Source organism: Protopterus annectens, chromosome 11.part0 (assembly GCF_019279795.1).
Source record: "Protopterus annectens isolate FY-2018-M chromosome 11.part0, PAN1.0, whole genome shotgun sequence".
Taxonomy (NCBI): domain Eukaryota; kingdom Metazoa; phylum Chordata; order Ceratodontiformes; family Protopteridae; genus Protopterus; species Protopterus annectens.
In genome coordinates this window covers 965,586,863-965,606,883 of record NC_056745.1, presented here as the reverse complement: position 1 = coordinate 965,606,883, position 20,021 = coordinate 965,586,863, and the positions used below count along the sequence as shown (strand labels likewise).

Genomic DNA, 20,021 nt, shown 5'->3' with positions numbered 1-20,021 from the left:
GTAATAGACTGGCAGGGCGATAAGGATGACTTTTCAAGTTGATTGAGATGCCCAAATGAGAACAAAGGTCTATTGTGTAATCCCTGGCTTGTATAAGCTGATGCCTGGTGGTGGCTGACAGGAGCCAGTCGTCGAGATACGGAAACACCTGGAATCCTTGACGTCTCAGGTGAGCCGTGACCACTGCCATGCATTTGGTGAACACTCTGGGGGCTGTAGTGAGACCAAAGGGCAGGGCTCTGAACTGGAAATGACTGGACCCCAGCCGAAAGCGGAGAAATCTCCTGGAGCGTCTGTGAATTTTGATGTGATAGTACGCATCCTGAAGATCTATTGAGCACATCCAGTTGTCCTTCTGTAAGAAGTTCAGAATTGACTGAAGAGTGACCATTCGGAATCTTGTCTTCCTGACAGACTTGTTGAGTCTGCTGAGATCCAATATTGGTCTCCAGTCTCCCGTCTTTTTGGGGACCAAAAAGAACCTTGAGTAGATTCCAGGCTCTGAATGGTCTATTGTAACTGGCTGAATGGCTCTTTTTTGCAGTAGTTTTGAGATTTCTGACTCTGCAATCTCCCTTAGACCGGGTGGTACATCTGGAAGGGAACTTGAGGGGAAGGGACTTTCCTCGAAAGGAATTATGTAACCCTTGGATATGATCGACTGTACCCATCTGTCTTGAGTGAGGGAATGCCAGGCTTCTGGGTACAGTGATAATCTTCCCCGACTGCCTCCAAGGAGGGACAGCCGGGCAACACCTCACGGATGTTGCAAGGGCTTGTCAGAGATTGGCTCTCTGTTTCCCTGGTTCTTGGACCCCTCTGCCTCTAGAGCGGCGTCTGTTGTTGTTACCCCTCTGCCTCTAGGGGTAAACTGACCACGTGAATCCGGCGTGACTCCTTGGGATTTACGGAACCACATCTTCCCGCCCTTCTGTCCTTTGGGATAAGGTCTAGAAGGGGTGGAAAAACGGACTCCAACAGCAGAAAGAGTCTTGCCGTCCTGCTCGCACCTGGTCAAGGTTTCCTTCACCTGAGGGCCAAACAAAGCTGACCCATCAAAGGGAGAATTTGTGAAGGGCCTTAAAGGGATCCATAAAATCACATAGCCGCATCCAGGCTTGGCGTCTAAGAGCCACACCTGTGCCTGCGGCTCTACTCGCTCCATCCGCAGCATAAGATATTAGCCGCATGGAGGAGTTTGCAATGGAATTGAGGGTTCCTAGCTGCGAGGCAATTTTTTCTTGAGCCCCTGCAGCTGTAGGATCCTGAACTACTTCTCCCAGCTCCTTCAGGATATCCCTCTGGAGTCTGGTGAAGTGGCATAGGTAATTCAGCGAACGCATAGCAAAGGTCGCTGAGGAAAACATCCGCTTACCGTACCTATCAATGGTCCTAGAGTCCTTATTAGGAGGATGGACGGGCACGGAAGGATCTGCAAGTTCCTTTTTGGTGGCCGCAGCCACCACCATGGCATCAGCGGGACACCCTTAGTAAGGAATTGTTTGTCACAGGGCAGTGATAAATTTTGAAGGCCTCCTAGGGACTGGCTCTACAGAGTCAGGAGCTGCCCACTTCGTGCAATAACCTGCATAAGGGGGTCGAAGGCGGAGACACCCAGGAGGTGGAGGGCCGAGATCCAAACGCCTCTAGGTATACTGACTCATCCTCAGAGGGATTGTTGGTGGGCCAGTTTCCCCTCTGTTTCAGAAGTTCTAGGATGTCTGAGAAGGAGACATCCTCGGAGGGGTTTCTGGGAGATCCCTCTAACTCATCAGAGTCAGTATCCGAGGTGACAGACTCGGGAGTCTACATGCTTCCTCTTACAAGTCCTCTTCCTAGGAGGATCTCCCGAAACATCAGGAGAATCCTCGGAAGAGGGGAAATTCCCAATGGGGAAACCTGAGGCGGAGGATCTCTGGGTCCTGTAGCAAGAGAAGTGGCAGAGATGTCAACAGGTACTATAGAGGGAGGAGCTACGGGAACAGACTGCTGACTGATACCAGTGGCCAGTACACTCTTCATCACCTCGAATGCTCCCTCCCAGGCAGGTCCGAGAGAACCCGCTCGAAGAGCTAGGAACTCCAGGGACCACCGAAAGGGAAGCCTCCGAGGCAGATGTCGGAGCCGAGCTCACCAAGGCCGAGGCTCCAAGGGGAAGAGCGGGCTCGGACAAGGGTCCGATGCCACTCACCCCCTCGGAGGAGACCATGGAAGCCCGACCACCGAATCCCTCTAAGGAAGGTCTCGAAGAGGAGATAAGAGTAGAGGCTGAAGGAACAGAATGGGGTATCCGTCCTCCAGCCGTAGCAGTAACCATTCGAAGACTCCAACTCCAAGCTCTGGGGTAGAGTTGAAGGAGGAACTGTAACGGAGTGTGGACCCACAGTCGTCTGTTGAGACGGACTATGTAACATTTGGGCCAGTACCTGTGACTTAAGTAATCTACTGACCACTCTCTCTAGGTCATGATCTGACAACCTGGATGACCTTGAAGATCGGCTCCGATGGCTCCGTTCCGATAGAAGAGGTGGAGCCGGAGCCGAAAGTATCGGCTCCAAGGAAGGAGACCTCGACCTCTTCCTGGAATGAGCCATCGGAGCCGATACTATAGATCCTGTCGGAGCCGACCTCGGAGCCGACAGGAAGCCTCGATGTATCGGCTCCAGCCGGAGCCGATACAGCCACCAAAGTAACGGTGTCGGAGCCGATCGGAGCCGACACCGATGCCTGTGCCACATGGGTGTCGGAACCGATCCGAGCCGACATCGAAGTGGTCACTACAGATTCGGCACCGATAGCCATCGGTGCCGAAGGCTTTGTTAAGCCAGAATCGGCTCCAGCCGGAGCCGATCTCGACTCGCACCGAGTCGGAGCCGAGGCCGCAGGCTTAGACACAGAAGCCTGGGCCTTGGTAGATTTAACTGATTTGGATGGAGCCGACTTAGCCGGAGAGCCCTCCGGCTTAAGAAGGCCCCTAAGGATCAGTTTATTACGTCTTTCCTGCAGGACTCTCTGGCTGAAGGAATGACAAATAGCACAGGAGTCCTGCAGGTGAAGAGGGCCCAGACAATACAGGCAAGAAGTGTGACCGTCTGTCAGAGACATCTTCTGACAGCACGAGTCACACTTCTTAAAACCTGAGACCCTCTCCTTTGACATGGTGCTTTACACAACACACACACACACCAGTCAAAAATTAACTTAAATAAAATACCAAAAAGGTATTTCTATAAACAACACACACACCCTAACAGGGGGGGGGGTGGGATGGGTAAATTTGACTAAAATAAAATAGAAAAGACAGGGATTTTCTGTCACAAAAGGTAAAAAATTAACTAATAACCAATAATTAAGGGTTTTTTAAGAAAAAGGGGCTTAAATATCCAAAAAGAGAATCACTTACCAGGAGCTGGTAAAAGGAGGACCTCATAAGCGAAGCGGCAAACAAGATCTGGGTACTTACCGCCTTGCATCATGGGATATGGGGCTGCCTCGAGCTGGTAAAAGTGACTCTCGAGCTTAGCAAGTGCCGAGTCGGAGCCGAGGGATCGGCTCCGAACCCATCAAGCAAGAATGAAGGCGAGATTGACAACTTAACATTGTAGTTTTTGTTCAGCTCTGTCTGAATAGTTTGGGAAAAATACAGGGAGATCAATGGATTGATTCAAATTGGTCTTTGAAGCGACCTTAGGCAAAAAGGTCGGATTAGTTCTCAAAGATACTCTGTCTTTGTGAAAAACCAAATAGGGGGGTCGAACCGATAGAGCATGAAGTTCAGACACCCTCCTGGCCGATGTAATAGCCACTAGGAATAAAGTTTTCCAAGAAAGAAATTTCAGGGAACAAGAAACAGCTGGCTCGAAGGGGGGAAGAATCAAGGATGTCAGCACTAAATTTAGATCCCACTGAGGAGGAGGATTCCTGACTGGAGGCTTTAGTAGGAAAATTCCTTTCAAGAAGGCCCTGCAGAGCCTATGGGACATAATATTATGATCTGCTACCCTGACATGAAAGTTGGAGATAGCAGCCAATTGAACTCTGACTGTGGAAGAAGAGGAGCCTGCATGAAAAATCTCTGCTAAGAAGTCCAGGACTGCCTGAATAGGGGCAGTGAAAGGATCAATATTCTTGGCCTTAGCCCAATAAGAGAAACGTTTCCATTTGCTTGTATAAATCCTCCTGGTAGAGGATTTTAGAACTACTATGATATCTCTAACTGGGTTAGAGATCAAAGGAAGCCTGGCTAAGGAAGGAAGTGGAGCAACCATGCTGTGAGGTTGAGAGAAGGGATAGACCGGTGCAGCTGACCCGATTGGTGAATCAGAAGATCTGGCACTGGGTCCAGATGCCACGGCTGCACCAAAAGGTGATGATGGAGGAACGGGAACCAAACTTGTCGAGGCCAATAAGGGGCAATGAGAATCAATTTGGCTCTCAAAACGGTAGCTTTCTGGATAACTTGAGGGATCAGAGGAAATGGAGGGAAGGCATAAAGAAGTCCCTGGGGCCAATCCTGGGTCAGAGCGTCTCTGGGGGGATGGCCTGGTAGAGGGAAGAGACAGAAGAAGTCTGGACATTTGCTGTTTTGGGGAGTAGCAAAAAGATCACAACATGGACGACCCCATTCCAGAAATATCTCTTCCGCTATAGATTGCTTGAGAGACCACTCGTGAGGCATGAGAATAGCTCTGCTCAATCTGTCCGCTACAATGTTGGTTTTCCCAGGGATATGCGTTGCTACCAGAAACCGATGAGAGGAGATCGCCCATTGCCATAGTCTGAGCGCTTCTCGACACAAGGGGTAGGATTTGGTTCCGCCCTGTTTGTTGATATACCAAACTACAGACATGTTGTCTGTGTGGACTGCAATTGTCCCTACGGGAAGAAAGTCGTTGAGGGCTTGCAACGTTAAAAGCACTGCTCTCATCTCCAGGACATTTATGTGCAGATGGTACTCGAACGGCTGCCACGTCCCATGAACCATCCTGCCCTGATAATGACCCCCCCCACCCGATCAGGGAGGCATCCGTGGTGACAGTGGCTATCGGGGATGGGGGTACAAAGTACCTGCCTTGGTGAACCTGAGGAGATGTGATCCACCAAGCAAGATGATCTTTGCAAGTTTGTGTCACCAGAATCTGGTGACGATAGGAAGTTGTTGGTGCGACCACTGTGTGAACAGCATCCACTGAAGAAGGCATGTAGAATCGAGCCAGGGAAGAAGAGTAATGGCCGCAGCCATGAGGCCTAATACCTTTAGAACCATTCTGGCCTGTACTTTCTTGTTGGCCAGAATGATCCTGACATGACTCTGAATGTCTGAAACTCTTTGATCTGTAAGGGTAGCTGACATCCGAACAGTGTTTAAGTTTGCGCCTATGAAGGTAATAGACTGGCAGGGCGATAAGGATGACTTTTTGAAGTTGATCGAGATGCCCAAATGAGAACAAAGATTTATTGTGTAATCCCTGGCTTGTATAAGCTGATGCCTGGTGGTGGCTGACAGGAGCCAGTCGTCGAGATCTGGAAACACCTGGAATCCTTGACGTCTCAGGTGAGCCGTGACCACTGCCATGCATTTGGTGAACACTCTGGGGGCTGTAGTGAGACCAAAGGGCAGGGCTCTGAACTGGAAATGACTGGACCCCAGCCGAAGCGGAGAAATCTCCTGGAGCGTCTGTGAATTTTGATGTGATAGTACGCATCCTGAAGATCTATTGAGCACATCCAGTTGTCCTTCTGCAAGAAGGGCAGAATTGACTGAAGAGTGACCATTCAGAATCTTGTCTTCCTCACAGACTTGTTGAGTCTGCTGAGATCCAATATTGGTCTCCAGTCTCCCGTCTTTTTGGGGACCAAAAAGAACCTTGAGTAGATTCCGAGCTCTGAATGGTCTGTTGTAACTGGCTGAATGGCTCTTTTTTGCAGTAGTTTTGAGACTTCTAACTCTGCAATTTCCCTTAGACCGGGTGGTACATCTGGAAGGGAATTTGAGGGGAAAGGACTTTCCTCGAAAGGAATTATGTAACCCTTGGATATGATCGACTGTACCCATCTGTCTTGAGTGAGGGAATGCCAGGCTTCTGGGTACAGTGATAATCTTCCCCCGACTGCCTCCAAGGAGGGACAGTCGGGCAACATCTCAGGGATGCTGAAAGGGCTTGTCAGAGAGAGGCTCTCTGTTTCCCTGGGTTTTTGCCGCCCCTCTGTCTCTAGAGCGGCGTCTGTTGTTGTTACCCCCTCTGCCTCTAGGGGTAAACTGACCACGTGAATCCGGCGTGACTCCTTGGGATTTGAGGAACCACATTTTGCCACCTTTCTGTACTTTGGGGTAAGGTCTAGATGGGGTGGAAAAACGGACTCCTACAGCAGAAAGAGTCTTGCCGTCCTGCTAGCACCTGGTCAAAGTTTCCTTCACCTGAGGGCCAAACAAAGCTGACCCATCAAAGGGAGAATTTGTGAAGGACGCCTTAAAGGGATCTGCAAAGTCATATAGCCGCATCCAGGCTTGGCATCTAAGAGCCACACCTGTACCTGCGGCTCTACTCGCTCCATCAGCAGCATATGATATTAGCCGCATGGAGGAGTTTGCAATGGAAATAAGGGTTCCTAGCTGTGAAGCAATTTTTTCTTGAGCCCCTGCAGCTGTAGGATCCTGTACTACTTCACCCAGCTCCTTAAGGATATCCCTCTGGAGTCTGGTGAAGTGACATAGGTAATTCAGCGAACGCATAGCAAAGGTCGCTGAGGAAAACATCCGCTTACCGTACCTATCCATGGTCCTAGAGTCCTTATTAGGAGGATGGACGCGCACGGAAGGATCTGCAAGTTCCTTTTTGGTGGCAGCAGCCACCACCATGGCATCAGCGGGGACACCCTTAGTGAGGAATGGCTTGTCACCTGGGGCAGTGATAAATTTTGAAGGCCTCCTAGGGACTGGCTCTACAGAGTCAGGAGCTGCCCACGCCTTTCGGGCAATAACCTGCATAAGGAGGTCGAAGCGGAGACACCCAGGAGGTGGAGGGCCGAGATCCAAACGCCTCTAGGTATACTGACTCATCCTCAGAGGGATTGTTGGTGGGCCAGTTTCCCCTCTGTTTAAGGAGTTCTAGGATGTCTGAGAAGGAGACATCCTCAGAGGGGGATCTAGAGGATCCCTCTGACTCATCAAAGTCAGTATCTGAAGTGATAGACTCGGGGGAGTCTACATGTTTCCTCTTACAAGTCCTCTTCCTAGGAGGATCTCCCGAAACATCAGGAGAATCCTCAGAAGAGGGGGAAATTCCCAATGGGGAAACCTGAGGCGGAGGATCTCTGGGTCCTGTAGCAAGAGAAGTGGCAGAGATGTCAACAGGCACTATAGAGGGAGGAGCTAAGGGAACAGACTGCTGACTGATACCAGTGGCCAGCACACTCTTCATCACCTCGAATGCTCCCCTCCCAGGCAGGTCCGAGAGAACCCGTTCCGAAGAACTAGGAACTCCAGGGACCACCGAAAAGGAAGTCTCCGAGGCAGATGTCGGAGCCGAGCTCACCAAGGCCGAGGCTCCAAGGGGAAGAGCGGGTTCGGACAAGGGTCCGATGCCACTCACCCCCTCGGAGGAGACCATGGAAGCCCGACCACCGAATCCCTCTAAGGAAGGTCTCGAAGAGGAGATAAGAGTAGAGGCTGAAGGAACAGAAGGGAGAATCTGTCCTCCAGCCGTAGCAGTAACCATTCCCGAAGACTCCAACTCCAAGCTCTGGGGTAGAGTTGAAGGAGGAACTGTAACGGGGTGTGGACCAATAGTCGTCTGTTGAGACGGACTATGTAACATTTGGGCCAGTGCCTGTGACTTAAGTAATCTACTGACCACTCTCTCTAAGTCATGGTCAGAAAGACAGGATGACCTTGAAGATCGGCTCCGATGGCTCCGTTCCGAAAGGAGAGGTGAAGCCGGAGCCGAAAGTATCGGCTCCAAGGAAGGAGACCTCGACCTCTTCCTGGAAGGAGCCATCGGAACCAATGAAACTATAGACCCTGTCAGAGCCGACAACTTATCGGAGCCGACAGGTAGCCTCGATGCATCGGCTCCAGCCGGAGCCGATACAGCCACAAAAGTAACGGTGTCGGAGCCGATCGGAGCCGACACCGATGCCTGTGCCACATGGTGGTCGGAGCCGATCGGAGCCGACACCGAAGTGGTCGATGCAGAATCGGCACCGATAGCCATCGGTGCCGAAGGCTTGGTTAAGCTAGAATCGGCTCCAGCCGGAGCCGATCTCGACTCAGAACGAGTCGGAGCCGAGGCTGCAGGCTTTGACACAGAAGCCTGGGCCTTGGAAGACTTTGCAGTCTTAGGTGGAGCCGACTTAGCCGGAGAGCCCTCCGGCTTAAGAAGGCCCCTGAGTATTAGCTTGTTTCTTCTTTCCTGCAGGACTCTCTGACTGAAAGAATGACATATAGCACAGGAGTCCTGCAGGTGAAGAGGCCCCAGGCAATAAAGGCAAGAAGTGTGACCGTCTGTCAGAGACATCTTCTGACAGCACGAGTCACACTTCTTAAAGCCTGAGACCCTTTCTTTTGACATGGTGTCACACAAAACACACACACACACCAGTCAAAGCCTTTAATTTTAAATATACCAAAAAGGTATAAGTACCAACACACACACACACCCTAACAGGGGGGGGATGGGATGGGTAAAGTCTGACTAAAAAATAATAAGAGACAGACAAATTTCTGTCAGAAACAGATTAAAACTAAATAAAAACTAACAATAAGGGGTTTTTAAGTTTAAAAGGGGCTAAAAAAGCGAAATAGTAATCACTTACCAGGAGCTGGTAAAAGGAGGACCTCATAAGCGAAGCGGCAAACGAGATCTGGGTACTTACCGCCTTGCATCATGGGATATGGGGCTGCCTTGAGCTGGTAAAAGTGACTCTCGAGCTTAGCAAGTGCCGAGTCGGAGCCGAGGGATCGGCTCCGAACCCATCAAGCAAGAATGAAGGCGAGATTGACAACTTAACATGCATAGTTATTCAGCTGCACAGACAAATATGATATAGTATTTGAACTCAGGTCTACCTGGCTCTCACCTCTCAACTATTTAGATTTTTCCCTTATATTTTTGGTCTGTTCCTCATAAAATTTGTGGTTTTCGGGCAAATCACTGAGGATTGAAGTCAGTAAATAAATGTCAGACGTTTGAGTGTCAGACTTCATATCCTTCAGGGAAATGCATACCAACACAAAACCCTTTATTCTAGCAACTTTCTGTTTACAAGAGCAATATTTAAAATCTGTCCCTATTATGGGCCTTGCCCCCCCCCCCCCTGTTTTATTTGGCTTTGTCCAGATTTTTTGCACAGAAAAGTTTAGAGGTATGAGCTGGTTCAATATACAAAGGTAATATATGTGGGCTGCTTGTCTGTAAATCCTTTTAGAAGCAGTCACAACAGAAAGGGGTTACAACAGACAAGCAGATATGTTTTCTGTGATACCTAACTTGCTCATGTTACTCTCTGATTTTTGAAATATGTGCCAGCAAGCCTTAAATGATGCTAGCATTTTTGAAATGATCGGCTGTAGTGTATCTTGACATTGGGGAGAAGTGACATTCATTGGTTTCTATTTTTAATGAATCATGCTTAAAAAAAAAAAAGAATAGCACAACTAAGTAGTCTATACTCCCCTTCTTGATTACACTTACTTAATATTCTGGGGTTCATTTTAACAAATAATACTTGATCTACATGTTACTGAGTCTGTTCAATAGAGTAAAAAAATACCTTCTTGGATTATCTTAAAATGTACACAATTTGTAGTGTAGTCTCTAAACTAGGTGCATATATTTTTATATGTCTCGTATGAGTGTTTTTTATGTGTGTGTGCTTGTGTGCGAATGTGCATTAAAAGTCAGACATACATATACTCACTGAGCTTGACCAAATATTGATTGTATAAATAGCTTGACTTAAGTCATGTCTAGACAAGAATGTTAATAGCTTCAGTATGTGATGCACTGTAAAATGGATAGTGGGACTACAAAATAAATTATTGTCCATGTATTACATTATTAAACCACATTAACAAAAGAATACACAGAACTCTATATATCTTTAGGTTGATACAAAGCATAGGCTTGGATGCAGAAAACATTGCTGTGTCATAGTAAGTGAATTTGTGGGTTCCCTTCAGAAGCTCGAAATACCGAAATGTCGAATTTCAGTATTTCAAGCCCAAGAAGCCGAATCCACATAATAGCGAAAGTTTAGAAGCGTGAAATTCAAAACCTCGAATACCGGAGGTTTTGAATTTTGCGCTTCTAAAGTTCCGCTATGGTCATGTATTCAGGTAAGTGTGTGTGTGTGTTAAGGGGTTTGGGTAGGGGCTGTGGTGTGTGTCAATGTGTTTTGTTGCTGTGATGTGTGTGTGCGAAGATAAAGTAGGTTGTGTGGCGGTGTTTTGTGTGTGTTTCTATGCAGTTCGACCTCGGAGTGAGAATATTTAAGTAGGGGTGTGTGGGGGGTGCAGCATGTAGTACAGTGGTTGTGTGTGTTTGTGTGGTGGATGGTGTGTTTGTGTGTGTAGTAAAACCGCAAAATTCAAAACTTCCGGTATTCGAGGTTTTGAATTTCGCAGTTTTTACTTTTCGTTATTTTGTGGATTCGACTTCTTGGGCTCAAGATACTGAAATTCGAGATTTCAGTATTTCGAGCTTCTAAAGTGAATCTGAATTTGTACATGGGCAGTGAAGCACAAATTTGAAGTGACTCAGAAAATGTGGCTAGGCCAGATTATAAGGTCACTCATGCTATATGCTAATGACTCTATAATGAAACACCACATATAATACTGAGGTAAAACCAGATGGGAGAGAGATTCATAAATACTTAAATTTTGTGCACTTCTCATAATATGCTTGGTGTTGCCATAGCTATTGTAAATGTTTATCTGCTTGAAGATGTAATAGCTGCTTTGCCTGATGGTGCATGATGTCACAGCAGACAAAGAAAAATAAAACATTTTGTGTTTGCTTGTGTGTGTATGTATGTGTGTGTGTATGTATGTGTGTGTATATATATATATATATATATATATATATATATATATATATATATATATATATATATATATATATATACATACACATATACATACATACATATAAAGGAAGACATTCATTTTTTTTTCTCATAAATATAGGCTTTCATCTGATAGCAGTCTGCTAATACATAAGTAGTGTATAATTCCTTCTTTCAACTCAAGCCAGCTCATAATATACAGGAAATTAGGAAAGTAAACTAAAATGGATAGGCAAAGTTTGCTTAGCAAGTCAGTTACAGCACAGATCAAAAATATTTTCAGTCACTGTGTACTTAGAAAGTGTCACATACAAGACACCTACAAGATGACACTAATTAAGAATTACCAGATTAAGAGAACAGCAAAAGCTCTTATGCTGAGTACAGCATACAGATTAGTGATAGCTTTGCTATGCTTGTTTTACTAAGATAATTGGATCTAGGATTCAGGAAAAGGGTGTGGAGAAAAAAGCCAGAAAGAAGCAATAAGCAGCCTGGAAAAAAGGGGATGGATCAAGAAAGCAGCAGGTACTAGAAACGGAGGAAAGAGGAATAAAAAAGATCAGAAAGGAGGGACCAGAAGGATAGGAGGTTAGGAGGAAGGCAGACAAGACGAAAACTAGGAAAATAGAGAAATATTTAAGAAGCAGAAATAATACAAACATAGTCATGAATATTTAAAAGTTGGAGTGAATTAAGAAAAATATATTGCTTGTCAGCTATAATCATTGTTAAATATAAGATTTTGCTACACTAAGACAGAAGGGGGGGCTATATTAATTTATACTTCTTAACTATCTTTTGTTTTCTAATTTTACTTCCCATACTTCTTTAGCCATTACTGGTATAGTTCATGTCCAGCATCTCCAGCACAAGCCAACATTCAGCACTGACAAATACTCATTTACAGTTCCTGTTGTCAAATGTTTTGCATAGTGATGGAGCTTATCGTTTTAGGTTTCTGCTGTACAGGGGCACTGCCCAGCCAGACAAATCCAGTACTTAAATGCAATAAGTAAATAAATCAAAACATAAATAATAATGTAGTATCTAAATACACACACATCCTGTTTAGGCTTAACTTAAGCAGGCAATGAAAACTTCAGGTAAACTGTGTTAATAAGACAAGACAGCTAGGATGGAAAGAATCAGAACAGATCAATAAGAGGTACCGAAGGCTATGCATAAAGAAAAAGGGCAGGATGAAGTAGAAGAGCCAAGTTCCAACTTTGCTGCAGAGTTATTATTTTTTTATTTTATTTATTTAACATGTGTTTACCGGGAAAGTCTAACTTGGAACAAGGCCAATTTTCAGCAGTGGCCCGGGGAGAAACACTCCAGAACCTGTTAAAGTTGGAAAGTGTACTTCCATCAACTTCTGAATGAAGAAACCTGCAAAGAAGCAGTATTCTCCAGACATAGCTTACGATGAAAGATGAAAAACAGCCCAACCTAGAAAAAGTAAAAACATCACTAAAAGAAAATTAAGTTAGGGAAAACTGCAAGCTCAGGTGAGGTTACTGCAAATATGATCAAGATATTGGGTGACTTTAGGGCAGAAATGGCTTCAGAGGGTACTCATATCAATATGGAAAAGCAAACTCCAGATGTGTGGAAAATAAGCATTTTATTGCCCGTATACAATAACAAAGAGATGCATTCAAAAGTGTGGGCAGTATAGAGGTATTAAACTCCTGTCACACTGAATGAAAGTGCTGGACAGAGTGAGTGATAAATACACAGAGCTGCAGAAAGTAAAATGGGAGATAAGCAGTTTGGACTCAGATCAGGAAGTGGGACAACTGTCCCAATTACAGCAGTGAAATAGACAAAGGATAAGAAGACAGAGATGAGGAAATAATCCAGCTGGGAATTCCTTGACTTAGAGAAAGCATACGACAAGGTCCCAAGAAAGCTGATTTTGGGTAGTTCTGTAATGGTTTGAAGTCCTGGAAACACTGACAGAATTATTACTGGCTATGTGCAAAAACCCAAAGACACAAGTATAAGCAGTACTCAGATTTACAGGGGAGTTTTCCCAGTGGGAGCAGGTGTTTAGCAGCTCTGAGAATATGTCTGTTTATACTGGTGATGGATTACATTAACAAACAGGTTGCAGGGGACAGATTAGCAAAGCTACCATATGCAGATGATGCAACATTATAAACAGAATCTGAACAAGAACTTCAGCAAATAACAGGAGAATGGAATAAAAAACTGATGGCAAAAGAATTAAACTGAGTATAGATATGACAGTTGTCATGGCAACAAATGGGGGAAATCAAAACCAGCTGAAAATTGAGATTAAAAGGAAAATAGTGAAACAAGTTAATGGCTTTGAGTATCTGGGAGGGGTGGGTGAAGAGACGGGATGTCTGAATGAAGAGGACAAAGCTTAAATCATGGCGGTTGGAGCCAACCGGTCAAGTGTGTCTAGTGTAGAGTATGACAGAAAAATGCCAAAAAATCTAAAAAGTAAAGTGTACAAAACAGTGATGTAACCAGTGCTACTATATTGTACAGAATCCTGAGTAGTGAAGGAAGAGCAGAAGAGGAAGTTAGAGGTGATGGAGATGATCTGTCTGAGAATGGAGTAAAATGCACATCGTGGGGCAGAAGAAAAAATGTGGACATCAGAGCAGAAGCCCAAGTAGCCCCACATGCACTGAAGGTCTAAGAAAACAGACTAACATTTTGGTGATGATGATTTGGACCAGACAGGAATAAGGCAAGAGCAATGAGGATTTCTAGGAAAGAGATGGATGTATCATATGAGAGAAGACTGAGTACAAGCAGAAATGACTGTTAAAGAAGGTAGGACAGTGGCATTGAATAGAGAGAGAGAGAGAGAGAGAGAGAGAGAGAGAAAGACAGAGAAAGAGAGAGAGAGAGATGACAGCAACTGTTCTACACCTTGTCCCCAAGCAGAAAAAAATGGGAAAAGGGGGTTGATGATGATAATGATGATGATGATTAGTTACATGTCCATCCTAGGAAATAAACTACATAAATCTATAATGTGAAGTCTAGTGTAGCATATCATCATAGCTTTCAAAACTTCAGATTTGTGAACCTTAAAGGCCAGACACAACTTAATCACAAAACAATCTATATGCAATATTATGGAGATTTATTCTCTGTATCCTTTTCTTATGTAATGATTCAAAGTAGGTATTAATTTAATGAATCTGCATTGCACAGCTTGAAGTAAGGCTACCTGGTTTATATAATATACAAAAAAGAAGAGTCATACTGTAAGAGAAGCTTAACATTGGCTGCATTAAGAATTGTTTTTTGAAGTTCGGTACCAAGTAGTCATAGTCATAAATGATAAACTTCTTTCAATCTCAAAATTAGATAATGCCAGTGCATTCCTGAAAATATAAATTATTGTCTATTAGAATAACAAAATACAGTACAGAGTTTATTATCCGAACGCCAATTATCCAAAACCAGTCTTCCAAAGTTTTGGGGTAGGAAAAATCATAAACTCTGAATATGTAAATGTTATATGTATTAGCTTGTGCATGTTTTTTGAACTTGTAGGCTGATATGTGTGAAAAATATTTTTTATTGTTCACTAGAGTTGGTGAATGGCTTAAAAACTGCCCTGAATGCAGAAAAAACAAGTTTTTTTTTTTTTTTTATCCAATTCAATATATATTTGATTATGAGAATAGTATGATTATCCAAACTACCCTTGGCCCCAATTAGTTTGGCTAATCGACTCTCTACTGTACTAAACACACTCACTTGTTCGATGGTGGACTAAATAAGGTGTTACTCTCTATCAAGCATTTCTCAAAAACATGTATTTGTATTTTGATGTGCTGAACTACTAACTTGCTTTTTCAACCACTCCCTAATGCTTGCCAGGTAGTCATTTGATTTCCTGCTGTCACAAGTGGATGTAACAGCTATTTTTATTTTATAGTCATCTGCATAGTTAGCAAGCCACATATACAGCAACCCGCAAAAGGGTGCAAATTCTTAGATAAATAGTATGATACTTGGCTTTAACTGGATACTAAACTAGGGTCATACTCTTGTAAATTGGAACGTAACAATGTTCTCTGTTCTGATGCTGCAAGAAAATACTTAAAAATATAATATTGTGATAAATTTAATGTTTCTTCTAGTAATTCTACAACCAGTCCAGTAAGAAAAGGTTACGTATTAAACACAGAGTACAACTCCAAGAAAACAACAGTCAGTTTTACAAAGTGCAACAGCTGAAGACCATCGGTCAGTACACTCTACATTCCAACTGTTGAAATATATTGCACAATGAAATACAATGTTAACAAAAAGCAGACTTTAAGAACAAGACTTAATATCATACTTGAACTTAAGTTAAATTAATTGTTTTTGGCCTATACCATTTAGAAGAGAATACATTAAAAAGAAGCAGTGTAGGTATGTTATAAAACTGAGAGAGCAGGATGAGACAAAGCCATTCATTTTATTTTGTAGTAAATAACAAGCACTTACATTTGGATTTTTCCCAGCCAGTTTACATAGTTCAACTCTATCTTTTGATGCAGGCCAGTAAATCTGCAAATAGAAAATAGAAAATGTTCTTATTAACCTGTATTTTAAAGCAAAAGGAAGCATCAGACATATTCTTAACAATTTTATTTGTGTCCAGAAAATGGACAAGCTAGGTACAACTTTATTTTGCAATGGTGCTTAACAAGTCAAAAGGGTTGTTTCATATAAAATTGTTTCAATACATATAAACTAATCACATACACAATTACTTTTAAATGTAATGTCTACTGACAATATAAGTATTCACTGCGTAAAAACTATCTCATTCAAATTAAACAAGTACATAAAACCCTTTTTAAGGTTTAAGGTTATAGCATTTATATACTGCATGTTACCTTCACAGAATACCAAGTCCATGTGCACTGTGTTAAGGACTGCATCAAATCTAAACCCTCATAGTGATTCTGCATTATTAAATAACGTGGAATAAATCCTTTTGTGGGCCTTTTGAGTTCCATAGATATCTGGACATAATTACTGAGGTATCACAATTGTATCAATAGATTTTTCTTCTTCTTAGACATCTTAATACCTGTGAATCACTGTCTGGTAATAGCTGCCTTCTTTGGAGTCTAGCATGTATTCTAACAGTTTCTGATACACAGTCACCTGTTACCAATATTATTCTTAGCAAGGCATATTGATACCATTTACCTTTGGAGAGTGGGACAGTATATCCTACAATAATCTTTGCGATCTCAATTCCCATAACTAATAGATCCTAGAAACAGTTCATATTAATTTGCTGTACTGTGGGACAACAGCACTATGACTACTTTTTCTCACTTCCCCTTTCTTATAGTTGCACAATTGTAGGAATAGTATATATATATATATATATATATATATATATATATATATAAATATATGTATGTGTGTGTGTGTATTTATTAAAGTATAGGAGAGCAAATTCTTCCACATGGGTGGTTGCAGGGGTACCTCATGCATAAATGCTTTTCTAGCATTGCCACCATGAATTTTGGTGGGCACGTTGACTCATCCACCTTACTGTCAGTGTTTTTTTTTCAACTTCTCATTGGGGACCCACTTACCATGTAAACATGCTCATTAGCTACTGTATGCTCCCTAACACATGACAAATTAGGTTTTCCATGTAGATTATGTTCTTACTTTACAACTAACTCTCTTGCCATGAGAGGGGCTCTTATAATCTGATAATCTTTTTATTAAAATATTTTAATCATAAGTGGTGAGAAAGGAAATAAATAGTAAAAGAATATATTAATAAATAATTAAATAAAAAAAAAAAAAAGAAACCAATCAAGTGACCATTATTCTATGAATGAAAAAAAAAACTTAGCGAAAGTTATATGCAGTCACAGTTTTGGATACTGATACCTGTACACATGACAAGAATAAATATAGGGTACTGAATAGAGCTTACTACCCGGCACTGATCTTAATCCCCATTATTACAGTCAAGTTGCCTCTTGCACAGACATGACAGAGAAACTGCAACCTCTAAGCAGTAAGTGTGTTTCTTTAGTTGAAAGTAATATTTTTTGTAATGGAGACACTATGGTAAGGAAAAAAAAATACTTGAACAATCTGAATAACGAAAGGATGCCACTGATGAATCTACCATGGTTATTAACAGAGGACACTTCTAATATTATAAACAGGTGCACCAGTACACATAGAGAACAATGTTTTCAGATAGTTCAATGATCGATTCAGTGCCAACTTCACCCCCCTCTCACCCCCTAAATGGCCCATCTCAATACCAGAAGATTGCCAAATTCCAGTAATAACGGCCACACAGGTACAAAACGCACTCTCTAAAGTCAAGAATACAGCATCCATAGGACCAGATGACATCCCGGGCTGTGTACTACATGAACTACAATATGAACTGGCACCTCACCTAAGTGTCATGTTTAATCATAGCCTCACCTCAGGTTTCGTGCCCACTGAGTGGCGCAAAGCTACAGTTATCCCAATCCACAAGGGGGGATCCACCTTGGATCCCGGAAACTATCGTCCCATCAGTCTGACAAGCCTTATCTGCAAGGCCATGGAACGTATTATCATGGAACTTATAAACAAAGACATTGGCAACCGTCAAACACTGGACCCCACCCAGTTTGGGTTTGTGAAGGGCCGATCTTGTCTCCTGAACCTGATTGACTTCTTTGAATCAGTCTCCAGAGCCATGGACAAGGGTAAGGTGGTCCACACAGCCTATCTAGACCTTGCCAAGGCCTTTGACACCATCCCCCACTCTGGAATCATAGATAAACGTACTAAGTTGGGCATTAATCCTTATGTCACCCAATGGGTTGCTAAATGGCTTACTGATAGAACCCACACTGTAAAAGTAGCCGACTCCAAATCCAGCTCCAGACAAGTGACAAGTGGAGTACCTCAGGGTTCAGTCCTGGGGCCGCTCTTGTTTGGCATCTACTTCTCTGAACTACAGGTCAACACTAAGGGACTCTGGCTAACAAAGTTTGCAGATGACTGCAAACTGGGAGCCATTATTGAATCCCCAAATGATGTGGATACTCTACAAAAGGGCCTTACAGAAACAGATGCTTGGTGCCAGAGCCATGGGCTCAAGCTCAATGCCAAGAAATGTATTGTTACCCCCTTTGGGAAAAAACATGTATCCATGAATTACCATATAGGTGGCAGTACACTAAACACAGAAAGTGTGATAAGAGACTTAGGGACACAGGTGGACAGTGGTCTCACCTTCGATAACCACATCGCCACAACAGTCAGGAAATCCTTCTATGTGGCACACCTCAACATGAAGGGCTTTTCATCCAGAAAAAAGGAGGTCATTGTCCCACTGTACTCATCCCTCATTAGACCCATTATAGAATACAACGCTCCATTTGGTATGTACCTCTCAAGACATCTGCAACAACTGAAAAGGCCTCAGAAATACCTCACTAAAAGAATCACTGAGTGGCGCAGAGCTACAGTTATCCCAATCCACAAGGGGGGATCCACCTTGGATCACGGAAACTACCGTCCCATCAGTCTGACAAGCCTTATCTGCAAGGCCATGGAGCATATTATCATGAAACTTATAAACAAAGACATTGGCAACCTTCAAACACTGGACCCCACCCAGTTTGGGTTTGTGAACTGGCACCTCACCTAAGTGTCATGTTTAATCATAGCCTCACCTCAGGATTCGTGCCCACTAAGTGGCTCTGCGCCACTCAGTGATTCTTTTAGTGAGGTATTTCTGAGGCCTTTCCAGTTGTTGCAGATGTCTTGAGAGGTACATACCAAATGGGGCGTTGTATTCTATAATGGGTCTAATGAGGGATGAGTACAGTGGGACAGTGACCTCCTTTTTTCTGGATGAAAAGCCCTTCGTGATGAGGTGTGCCACATAGAAGGATTTCCTGACTGTTGTGGCGATGTGGTTATCGAAGGTGAGACCACTGTCCACCTGTGTCCCTAAGTCTCTTATCACACTTTCTGTGTTTAGTGTACTGCCACCTATATGGTAATTCATGGATACATGTTTTTTCCCAAAGGGGATAACAATACATTTCTTGGCATTGAGCTTGAGCCCATGGCTCTGGCACCAAGCATCTCTGACTGCCTTAAAAAACTCCAGCTATACTCTGTCGCATATCGTCTACTGAGAGGCGATCTCTGCCTAACATACAAGGCCATGTCAAACCCAGAGCTGTTGGACATGCTACACTTAAAGAAATCCCAATCCCTCAGAGCTACACGCTCCAGGGATCTAAACCTTGTCATCACAATAACAAAACATGCTGGAGGGATAGGTTCCTGACCCAGAGACTCCCCAGACTCTGGAATAGATTGCCCATACATGTCAAGCAGAGTGCCTCTTTGGACCTCTTCAAGAGGAACCTTGATGATTGGAGGGGAGAAAGGAAATTCACCCCAGGGATCACGTCAGTCGCCCTGCTAGACAGGGGTCCAGGAAAGTAAATAATGTGGGAAGAAATAGCCAGGGAATTGTTATGGCTAGGCTTGTATAGGCCCTAGGGCTGATAGCCTAGTACCAACCTATGAACCTATGAACCTATGAACCTTAAACAAATGTTTAAACTGACAGAAAAAAAACAGCTCACATTTAAACTACTTTTAAACTGATTGAAAAAAAAACAGCTCTTGTTTAAAAGAATAATGCAGTCTTGTGATAATCCATTAAAACACAAACTCCTAGCTTTAAAATAACTTTCCTGAACAAGAAAGTGTTATACAACAAATTTTTAAAATTGGAAGTTTTTCCCCCCAAAGAGAAATTATCTGCCCAGCAAGGGAACAGCAGACGTTGATCACTGATCCTCAAAAGCATCACAGAAGTGTACTTTTCAGCAGCAGAAAAGCTCTGAAATGTTTAGCGCGCAAAGCCTTCTTTTTAGTCAGCTTGAGCTGACTGACAA

General features: G+C 43.5%; 1 protein-coding gene across 1 annotated transcript in view; it reads right to left on the bottom strand.

Moving 5' to 3' along the window:
- The window catches only part of SEMA3D (semaphorin 3D), a 1,474,119-nt gene that overhangs the window by 912,205 nt on the left and 541,893 nt on the right, over positions 1-20,021 (bottom strand). Inside the window, exon 4 of the mRNA XM_044088351.1 lies at positions 15,559-15,621. Within this exon, the coding sequence (XP_043944286.1) occupies positions 15,559-15,621 (63 nt within the window). The remainder of the gene's footprint in view (positions 1-15,558; positions 15,622-20,021) is intronic.